Source organism: Schistocerca americana, chromosome 1 (genome assembly GCF_021461395.2).
Source record: "Schistocerca americana isolate TAMUIC-IGC-003095 chromosome 1, iqSchAmer2.1, whole genome shotgun sequence".
In the NCBI taxonomy this organism is placed as follows: Eukaryota; Metazoa; Arthropoda; class Insecta; order Orthoptera; family Acrididae; genus Schistocerca; species Schistocerca americana.
This window is the reverse complement of record NC_060119.1, coordinates 357,718,094-357,730,109: the sequence shown is the minus strand read 5'-3', so window position 1 is coordinate 357,730,109 and position 12,016 is coordinate 357,718,094. Positions and strand designations below refer to the sequence as shown.

At 38.2% G+C, this 12,016-nt stretch overlaps 1 protein-coding gene across 2 annotated transcripts in view; it reads right to left on the bottom strand.

Moving 5' to 3' along the window:
* Nucleotides 1-1,353: 1,353 nt before the first annotated feature.
* Nucleotides 1,354-12,016, bottom strand: part of LOC124622649 — a 41,577-nt gene continuing 30,914 nt past the window's right edge. For both annotated transcript variants that reach the window (XM_047148441.1, XM_047148431.1), the window contains exon 3: nt 1,354-5,316. In XM_047148441.1, the coding sequence (XP_047004397.1) occupies nt 3,718-5,316 (1,599 nt within the window). In that variant the 3' untranslated portion in view covers nt 1,354-3,717. The remainder of the gene's footprint in view (nt 5,317-12,016) is intronic.

Sequence of the window (12,016 nt, the reverse complement as noted above, 5' to 3'; positions counted from 1 at the left end):
AATGTGCATTCCTTATTATCCAGCACATTCATACAACATGGGCACATTCATACAACATGGCTAACCAGAATCCTTGCAGGCTATTGCACAGTAACTTGGTCATGTTTAATTATGAATTACATTTGTTTACTGGATTTTACTGGCAAGTGATGATTCAAAATTATCATGAGAGGATTTCAAACAGTTAAGTTACACACTATCAATGCAGGCCAAATAAATTTTACTGAATTGCATCTCACTTCAAAGTGATACATACATGACACTATTCAGCAACATAGTCACCCAGCCTCTGCAAATGATCAGAATGTTCTATCTATCATTCAATAACTTGATGGCAGAAATCCACTCCTCGGTCAAGGTTTTATATATATATATCCCCCTGCCCTGCCCTGACCACCCCATAACTTCTTTTTTAGTTCACTGAAAAAGTGAAAACTGCCTTGTGCAAGATCAGGACTGTATGGTAAATCAACATCACCTAGGTCTGTGTGGGCTTGGTCAAATTGTTGCCACTGTTTCATTATGAATAGACGCAACATTACATTTGGTTCATACACAGCCAGCATTTAACAGTGAATTTGTGTGCAATTTAGATGTTTTGTCACAAGAATCATATTGTTAAATTATGGATTATATTACTTCCAACAATACATACTATATAATAGTTTTAGTGTGGGATGATATGCCGTTTACTTTCTGAATTCCATATTGATTTAGAGATGAACTGTTTGCTTAAATTTTGTAAGTATGTTGGTAAATTAAAGCCTTCAGCCGTTTTGCATTTACTTGGAGTAATTTAAGACATAACAAACAATGTACATCACCCCTTTACTGCTGTGCTTCCTCACTCAATACAAAAAGTTCCAAGGTATTTACATTACTTGGAATACACCTCCTCCCCTCTCCCTGCACATTATGGTCTGTGTCTTTGACATATTCCAGTAGTCTTCATCAGAAGCTTTCCCAATTTAAAACTTCACTCCAAACAACAATTAATAGTGTTGTTTATTCTCAGGACATATAAAAATTGGTGCTATTCCATTTTCTCTCTCGCAACATACATCAACTTCTCAATGAATGGAATAAATACTGACAACATTTTGGGGTTAAGTGTCAAATTTCCTTTTGGAATCTACTACTACGACTCACAGAATACAATATAAAGTTTTGCCAACAGTCTTCGGCTCAAGGGATTCAATTTCATGAAATAATACCCTCTTTACTAATTTAAAAAATTCAAACATTTAAAAATTTTCCCAAAATGGGACACTCGAACACCAAGAATAGGTACCAGGTTAAAAATTAAAAGTCCAATGTCTTATAAATAAATTCATTTATATCAAAGCCAAAATATTAATAACTGTACAATTCAATGTCTACAAAGCTAGATCATCATATTTCTATAACGTATTTGTACTCTATACTTCTTACGAAGTTGCAACAAAAGTCACACAATGGATTAGAAAAAAATCTGAATACTTGTATACATAGAAAATTATCACACTTTTCAGTTCATTCAGTCAGAAGATAGTGTCTTTGATGAAAGTGAAGATAAATAATCAATATTGTGTGTGTGTGTGTGTGTGTGTGTGTGTGTGTGTGTGTGTGTGTGTGTGTGTGTGTGTGTAAGGGGGGGTGTATATGTTTATTTGAATCATCTTCATATAGCTAAAGGAGCCTAGCATCTTTGCACATTTTTACTTTTATTATTCACACAACAAATCAAAGCTACTCACTTCCAGGGCAGGCTAAATTCTCAGTAAAGATGTAAACCACCCAATTTGCATGAATGCCTTTTCCAGATGAAGGAAGATTTTGAGGACTGTAAGTTGTGTTCTTCCTCAGAGTGACACAGGTGCAAAGTATCGTTACCTACAGTTGAATAATAATTTATGTTTCAAAATCTTAAGCAACTGTTCAACATCTACATTGTCCATCACAATATTGTTTTACAGCACGAGTAGAGGAGAAGGACATTACTAATGTGATGCCATAAGGAATTGCAACACTGTTTCACTTACTTCAACAATACCAAACATTTGCAATACAGCTTGCTCTTGTCAATTAAGGTCAATAATTGTTCCCTAATTTAATCCCATTTTATTTTCTGTGTGTATTATAAGAACTGGAGCATCTACACAAAATAACAATGTGAAGATTGTCCTTATTTTTTCCTCCATTATTAAAGAATGTTATCTGTTCATACAAAATTTATGAAAGGCTTTCTTTTCTTTTAGATTTGTTTCCTAGACAGAGACTGAATGGTGGCATGTAATTTAGCATATCTCTCTGGCCCGCAAAATAATGTCTGTACACACTAAAGTAATCATTTAAAATTGAGAAAATATCCAAACAAATGTATTACAAAAATAAATAAAAGTAACACATCAGTAAGGCTCCTCATGATAGGAACCACATTATTAAACCTCTCGCCATGCAAAAACCCATTACTAATGTCATTCCATCTCTGGCAAGCATTATATTAAACGTTTCATACACTTCATATTCGACTAATATTTTTTCTCATTAATGATGAAAAATGAAAACTCTTCATAACTTGGTTGCAACTGACAGAAAAAAAAAGTACGGCAATTGCTGTTATTGGGATTTATTTAGCTCTCAACACTAGTCTACTCCATGCAAGCCTCTGTCTCTACATAACCACTGCAACCTACAACCATTTGAACCTGTTTATTGTAGCCAAACATTTGTCTCCTTCCACTACCTCCACTATCCCCCCCATCCCACCCAACTTCCCTCCAGTACCAAACTAATAAATCATTGATGCCTAAGGACGTGTCCAATCAAGTTATCAAGTTGTTCCATAAATTTCATTTTCACTCACATTTGATTCAATACCACACTGCCAGTATTCTATGCTACTCTTCTTGTCTCCAGCATTCTTTTCAGTATCTCGAGATCATCTTTTCTCCTCTTCTCATAACTGTTTATTGTCCATGTTTCACTTCTGTACGAGGCTAACCCCCTGACAAAAATCTTCATGAAAGACTAACTCTTAAATTTATTTTTGATGTTAATCTCTTTCATATAAACTATTCTTTGGGGAAACAAACGAAAGTAAGATTTTGACAACATAATTTAAAAGCTTCCCTTAAATAACACTTAGAAAAACGTGTCTGTAGGAGTGAAAGGACATAATTATTTATGTTAATACTGATCTTGAACTATATACTAATATAATAAAGTGTGCCATTCTTGTGAAATAATTATGACAGTTACACATCAGGAAATTATAAATACAATTTACATGTCCTTCAAAAATTGAAGGACATTAAGTAATATATTAATATATGTAATTTCTTTTTGTACAATGCTGTTGCACTAAAAATGATAACTTCTTAACCAACATTTAACTTATGAGTTTTGCAAACTTAATTTGTGCATGCATCTCTGTGGCTTGGTGGTAAAATGCCAGGCTACAGATATAATGGCCATGGGTTGAACCCTCTCTCTGTCCTAGAATTTTTATCTGTAAATTATCATGTCTATCACATCTGGCAATGTTTATCAATGTGAGAAACACCAAGATGCATTGCAGTTCACAGTCTACATTAAAATGTAAGTCTCCCTATAACTGGCTGGTTACATCAATTGAAAGGCCAAATGAAGGAAACAGGATACTTCATTCAACAAGAACATGTCTAGCAAACAACTGTGTTGTTCCAAGCAACATGAGGATTGATGGCTTTATTTTTTTTATAATGTAGTAAATGCAAATGTGTCCTGTGTATTACCATCTATTGAGGCTACAGCTATTGTCTGAGAATTGTGTGGGTGAGTCGTGTATGTTGGATGTGCTGGAGCTAGCTGATACGATGTAAATGTCCCAGAACTGTTTATTGACACTGGTGTTCCATCCAGAGATGCATGTAAAATAGGTTTTACAATAAAAGCTTGCTCTTGAGAAACATTTGCAGGGAGCGTTGTTTCTGACTGAGAAGCGGGTTGTGAGAATATGATGGGAATAGCAGTTAACTGGCCATGACGGAGAATAGATGTAGCTTGCGTTTCTTGACAATTTTCAGGCACCTGTGCAGTAAGAGACTCGCTTGGCAATTTTATACATTGCTGTGGAAGTGTGTCCACAACCTGAACAGAGTTGCTTCCATTACATTTCTGTGTCTGATTGTTTACTGCTGTTCTGTTACAACTGCTTTCAGTTTTGCAAAATTTCACATGTGGAAACTGTTCCTTCATAAAATGCCTAAATGTAGAATAACCCATTACTTTTATTGATGGATCATAATTTTCACAATATTGACAATATGCATTATGAATAGTCTTTCTTGTAATTTCTGAGGGCAAGTATAAAGGAGTTGTTTTCCCTACAGGCTTTGACTTACTCTTCATCCCGGAACCTGGTGATGACCCATTAACAGTGGTTGCTGAGCTTTGAGTGTGTTTCTCAATAAATCGTTGAAGGAAAGATGTTGCATGACGGTAACTGTCAAGAGGAAACGTGTTGTGGGGCTTCTTTCCACAGTTTCCATGAACACGTGGTGATACACCATGTACCATAACGTGTTTCCGGATTCTCTTCAACTGGTAATGAGTACAGTTTTCCAGATATAAGAAAGCGGCCAAGCAAACTCGGCGGCCCTGAAATGCATACTGGGCACGCAATCGTTGTCTCTCTTTGTGTCTAACAGTTTCTTCCGGATTAGTAAGCACAGCCATTGTAACACCCATAAGGTACATGTCATGTTCACCTTTGGTTAGCTCTGCTATATTCAGCCTGTGTCGATATACATACTCAGGACTAAGTCCTTTGAAACAGTTTTCTTCTTGGCACTCACAGCCTTTCTCAAATCTTTCTTTCACTTGTTGTGCATTTTCCTCCAGCTGAGTTGGGTCCATATCACTTGAGTCTCTGACTTTTTGTTTAGATTTCTGAGGTGTTTTTGACTTAGTATTTGTCCTCGAATCTGCTGTCTTCATTAAAGTCATTTTTTTCTTTACTTTTAGTGCTGCTTCAGGCCTTTCTGAGGTTGCACTGGTAAAAGTTTCTTGTTCTGCCACATTTGATGTTTCAACATTAGGTATACAAATTGCTGTTGTTTGGTGGGAACCTTGCCACAACTGTATACCATCTGTCTGCCACAGCACTTGTTCACTATTTACGTTCCTACCAAACTGTTGGTTGTTATCCACAATACTTGCAAAGACGGCTTGTTGTCCAGTCACTGGTGTATGCCACTGAACCATTCCACCAGTAATTTGGTTGTTTTGGTTTTGAGGAGATGATGTTTCAGTCTGCACAGAAGATGTAGAGTCACTGGCCGAAATAATGATCACCTGCAAAGAGTAATCATGATTACTACAGCTACTCTCTTTAAAACATAGTAGCTATATCAATAAATGTAGGATAATAACATTAAAGTTTTCTATATATATCTCTATTAGAATTTTGCAGACATTTTGGCCAGTTACAAATTAATTCATTTACAATATTTCATAATTATATCAAATACTATTCCCAAAAACTTAACTAACTAATCTACTAAAAATTGATTAACTTCAGAATTAAGCAGAATCTTTTCAGATGCTAATAAAACAAATGATTTTGGGTTATTAGGCACCTGAAAGTCAAAACTGCCATCATCTTTGAAAGATTAGAAACTTTAAACCATATTTAAGGGTTGAAGTGGTAGCCACTTCCCCTTCATTGTACTATATTGAGCAGTGGGTTTTCTTTTTAGTACCTTTTACATAATGAGATAATCTTGATAGTGACCAAGGATAGACAAACTGTGTGGCAAACTACACTCTCCTGGAGCACGGGGGACAAAAAGCACGAGTGAGTGATTGGAGGATGATGTATACGCTTTCTAAGGCACTTAACAAAGAGGTCGTTAGTCCCTTTATCCTTATGATCAATGAGTCAGTAGTAAAGTTTTGCATGAGATGTAGGATAGCTTTGGGCCAAAAGCTGTGACATGGTCGCACAATCTTTTCCCTGAGATCAGAGTAAGCTCAAATTCAGCAAAATAATGACAGTCTTACAACAATTTTACAGGAGGAACAGAATATAACAAATATAAAAATAATTCTGCTCTACAACATCTTACGGTAACCTCAGCTGCCTCAGTGTCTACTGTATTCTACATTTTTAAACTGGGATTAGATTACAGCTTTATGAACCGAAGATGTTTATGAACAATCATATTAAAGTTTCAAACATTGGTTATTTTCACTGATTTCATCTCAACTATTCTTCAAACTGTGTAATGAAAGATCATTCACTTAAGACTTAAAAAGATTCACATTTCGTAAGAAAGATAGGAATATCATGTTGGAAAGCCATCTATCATCATCGTTGTCATCATCGTCATCAGTAGAGTGGTATACTACATTAATAAGTCCAGATGTGATGACAACTGATCGCATTTTCTGGAACCTTCCCTACACAGCTTCAAGAAAGCACAGCAACACTATCCTGAGTCTCATGCCTTCCTTGTTTTAAAATGGTTCACATTTTTTCTCCATTTATATACATGTGTGGAATCTCTCCAGGAAGATTTTCTTCTAACGCAATGTCATTCTCAAGTGAATTTGATTGTGATTTGTCGCACTGACCCTTACGTAAAGATGATTCTAGTTTCCATAGCAAAGAATGGGAAGTGTGTGTATTATCATCATAGAGATCAAGTTACCATTGCCTTTCACACCAATTTGGTATCGAGGAAGTTAGATACGAGGTGGTTCAGTATCAGTGCAGCATCAACAGATAAGGTTCTATCTTTGTTTAAAATCCTCCTGACCCAGAATTTAGTGTATATGACTCATTGTTCTGCTGAAATCCAGTACTTGTGATACGATTTCAATATGCCTTATTTAATCAAAGATTATGTTTTTCTATTTGAATTCTTTTTACAACTGCTGGTTTACCACTTATTTTCTAAACCTTTGAATGTATATGAAAATAAAATTTCAAGATATCAAGTCTGTCCTGTTAATGTTGTTTTACACGATTCCCAATGCTCTCTGACTAAGCTGAAAATTGGGAACTTTTTGCAGAAGATATTGCCTGTGTATGCGATGTAACATTTCTGCACTTATTACGAAGAATGTAATTGTTATTTATATTCATCCTCACACAGCATATTGAGGATGATGATAATTTGGGTGCTCGACATCACGGCCATCAGTGCCCTGAAGAAAAGTCAGCGTGCAAATCTCTTGGGTGGGGATGAAGGCTGCCCCTACATGCAGGGCAGTTTATTATGAGTTAAAGTCTGCTGTCCTTTCCCACCAATTTAGGGACGAGGCCTGAGAGTTCACAAAATTTCACTACGCTTGTAACACTGGAATCAGCATATGTGAGGATGGTGGGCAGATCTCCAGCCAGGACTGAGGGCTGCCCTAATATCAGTATACAGAACACACATAGCCACAATATGCTGAACTGAAAGTGGCACGTCACAAACTTCACAGAGTTCTGGTTCCTCCTGCCAGAGGAGGAAGCCATGTGTTTAAGGGTTATGCCCAATGCACAATCTGGTAAGCAGAACCTCCTTCCAGCAATGAGGCTTACATGAAGTCCGCCATGTCTTTGTGGTCAATTTGAGTGACTGCAGTTTGTTGGCTGGCAGAAGATGAAATGATGGTGCGTAACGGGATGGGACACTGATGGACAGCATTATCCCAACATGGTTTCTTGGCAGCTTTGTCAGCCATGTTGTTGCCCTGTATCCCAATGTGGCCTGGTACCCACCAAAAGATCACCTCTTTGCTATGGTGTTGGAGCCACTGCAAGGAGTCATGATGAGCTGAATCAGCGGATCCACTGGTTACATTTGGTGAAGTGCTTGCAGTACACTAAGAGAGTCAGAACAGATAAGAAACCTTGTACGGGGATGTCTGTGAACCCTCTCCAGTGTCAGCAGAATGCCATATAATTTCGCATCACAATTTGTAAATTGTTCTGGAAGACTCACTTTAAAGACCCTCAGGGAAAACAGCAGAACAACTGAGGGCATTCTCTTGCTGGGATCCATCTGCATAAACCACGATAAAACTTAATACGTACTTAAAGTGGATGAAAACAAAGTTGTAAAAACAAAATCTGGAGTACAAATTTTCTTGCACTGTATCAAACTTAAAATTTCTTTGGGCCTCTCAAGATGCCAATGTAGCAATGCGTTCATCCCTGGCAGTGTATTTTGATGCCTGACAGATCCAGATATTTGAGACACACACACCAAATGTCTTGGTTGCATTGGGCCGATTCCTCAAAATTCATTCAAAGGTGGGTTGGACCACTGAACTAAATGTCAACAACTGAGGTGATGCTGAGATTTTCAGTGCCTGTGGAGCCAAAAGGATATAGTGCTGAATCCAGAGTGGTGGTTCACCAGCCTCTCAGACATGCTTGAAACTGGGGTGGTCCAAAAGGCTCCAGTCAATATCAGAATGCCCTCATGGTGGACAGCAGCTAACATCCTGAAGTAGGAAGGATGGGTCAATCCGTAGACCACACTGCCATATCTAAGCATGACTGAACAAATGCCCTATAAAACTGCAGGAGGTAGGACCTGTCAGCTCCCCATGTTTTTCTGCTATGGCATTTCATATTACTCAATGATTGGAAGCCCTTTGTTCATAAAGTCTCTCAGGCGTGGGAGCCCAGTTAATTTCAAGTCAAATAATAAACCCAAAAAGCACACAGTTTCTTGACAGCTTAAAATATTGTCTCCCACTGCGAGCACTGGTTGGTTAAAATTCAGACAAGCACGGTTAAACTGACACATGTAGTTTTCTCTGGTGAGAACCAAAAACCAGTTGTTCAGGCCCAGGTTTCCAGCCTCCTAATGGTCAGCTGTAGCTGCCTCGTCATCATCTTAAGATCAGAGGAAGAGTAGAAGATTGCAGAGTCATCCAAAAACAAAGAGCATTTGACAGGGCTCCTGATGAGGGAGGAATTGCCACTGCTAGTGATGGCAAACAATGTGACACTGAGGACAATGCACTGGGGCACCTCTTTCTGCTGAACATGGTAGTCAGACATGGCATCGCTGACGCGATAGCGAAAATGCCAGTCCTCGACAAAGGATTGAATGGGAAGCGGAAGGTGTCCACATAGGCCCCATTCATGAAGTTGACGAAGTACGCTGTACCGCTAAGTAGTGTCATATGCTTTTTTTGGGGGGAAAAAAACACACAAACCAAATGGTTTCGGTGGAAGAAGGACTGTTGTATCACTGTCTCCAGTAGAATTAAGTTGTCAAGGGTGAAAAGGTAGTGCCTGAAACCACACTGGGAGCGGCTCAGGTGAGCTCGAGATTCGAGCAGCCAGATGAGGTGGCAGTTGACCAAGTGTTATAGAGTCTTACCCATACACCTGGCAAGGGCGATGATACTCCAGTAACTGTTAAGGGCTCTATGACCCTTGCCTGGTTTCCAGAATGGAATTAATATTGCCTCCTTCCAAGTCTTGGGGTATTTCCCATCAAACCAGATCTCATTGGAACAAGAGGGGAGCTGTCTTTTGATTCAGGGCACAGATGACAAAGCACGACCAGCATATTCTCTCTATGCCATTCTGCAAACAGATTACGGGTCCAGAATGGCACATCTGTGCAGCGATGTATGTATGTCGTACTGGTATAAATACCAATAACTGAACAAGTGTATTACGTTATGTGAGCATGTTGTATGTGATACATGTTATGGTTTGTGTTTCATCAAACTCATTTGCACCTGAACTCTTTGATTTTTTGGATGAAACCAGTTCTGTAACTTAGTGGCTACGAATTTGAGTTCCTAAGACCATCTCCATATTTAAGTTTGATGAAAACTGCTATTCTAGAGGTAGTCAAACTAACAAGCATGGATGATTGTAACACATGTAAGTTTGTTATGAAACTCATTCTAATGCATGAAAAATTATGGGACTTATGCCATTGGTGCAAGTGCTGCTGCAAATTCAGGGATGTAAAACAGACGTGTGGACACTTATCCTCTTGCACGAGGATAAATCTCTGAACACACACGTGGAAAACACGAAAAAGGCGGAGGTAGCCGGGGGTGCTTGCTGGTAAGGACAGAACTAGGTGGACGGATCTCTGGGATACATTTTTAGACACTCCAAATGTGGAGGAAATTTTCAGAATTGCATAACTCTTATTCCAGATGTAGCCAACAAGCTCCAAAGCATGGGAAAGCCAGTTGATGATTGATTAATTGTACTCATTATGCTGAGTTTACCAAGAGTTCGTCTGCTTTACTGGAGGGGTACAGAGTCCTGTGCAATAGATGAAAATTCCACATCAGAAAATATCAAAGCAAAGTTACTAAACAGAAATGTAGAAGCTGGACAAAGGTGGCAATGATTAGTGCTTTATTCACAAAGCATTGTAAGAAAATGCAGCAGGGTTTCTCCAACGGAAAAAAAAAAAAAAAAAAAAAAAAAAAAAAAAAAAAATGTTGGAAGTATTATCACTTCAAGTATGACTGTCCCCAGAATCTAGAATCGTTAAAGGAAGATTCCAAAGGAGCAGACAAGGCATTGCTTTGTGAAGTTGTGGTGTCGAATATAAACCAGAATGAGTGGGTCAATGCTTTCCGAAATTTGTTGAACACAATGTCAAGAGGCTTCAAGATTTTAATTGTGAAGAATGCTGACAATGTGAAATTAGTCTGAAGAAAAAGGAGATGTTCTTGTCAGTTCACCAGAAATATCTTCAATCAGGAATGTTATTCTTGTCCCTGGCTTGGTCACCAATTTGTTGTCAGTTTCTGTTTTGGTTAAGAAAGGCATAAAAGTTTTTAACAAAAACAGATGTAAGGTGTACAAAGAGCATGAACTACTTTGTTCTGGATTGAAGTCACATGGCATTTATAAACCAAAAAATGCTGAACATGTGTTGTCAGACGAGCATGCACTAGCTATTAGAAAATTTTGTAGCATGGAAAACTTATGTCACCATAGATTTGGTCATGTTAAATTTCACACTGGACTTGAGTTACATTTACTGAGTGAAGGCACAAAGAGCACTGGGACTCTGAACATGTTTACAAGTGTAAATCACGTATGCTTGGTAAGATGTCTAAATTCAATCTCTTAAGGCTGGAGAACAATGTATATCCGAGTTGCCAGGCTAGGTGCATATGGATTTATGCAGGACCCTGGAGCAAAAGTCACACGTTATGGCAAAGTACATGTATTTACCTGTGGGTGATTATTCCAGGACATTCTGGGATTTTCTCAAGAGAAAGTCAAACATTTGATTTTTTCTGCGAGTTTAAAACTTGAGTGAAAAATAAGATTGGCCCAAAAATCAAGTGTTAGATCAGATAACAACAGTGAGTTTGTGAACTATAACTGTAACCCATTTCTCAGAAAAACTGGCGTTGAGCATCAGATTAGAGTACCCAACAGTCCAGAATAGAATGGTGTAGTGGAAAGTACTAACAGATCAATTTTTGAGATGGTGTGGTGTTTTTTTTATATTTGGATCTGGTCTTTCTAAGCAATACTGGACAGAGGCATATAATACAGCTGTTTACATAAAGAACTGTGTACCTCAAAGAGCACTTAATGGCAAGATTCCACATGAGTTGTGGAAGAGTAAAGTATTCTTTGAACAGTTTAAAAGTATTTGGTTGTTGAGCCCTACTCCATATACCATGTAAAAATAAAAGTTTTATGCAAAAGCTAAGAAATTTGTTTTTGTAGGTTAAACTGAAATGATTGAAGGTTCAAGTGTAAACGAAACACGGAAACCTAAGAAAACTGTGAAAGGCAGGAGTGATGCATTCCTGGAGAATGAGTGCAGGACTGTCAGTACCAGGACATCAGCTGTAAATGAATGTTATTGCGTGTTCTGGCTGAGTGAACAGTATGCTGCACGAGGCGTGGCAGAGGAAGTAGTGGAAGTCAGCAGTGCAGAGAGTGATGTGCCAACACAGATCAAGACCCAGATTACATACCGGATGCTCAGTTAGCGGGAGGCAGAGACAAGATGGAGATGCTACATACTGATCCTGATGCTCC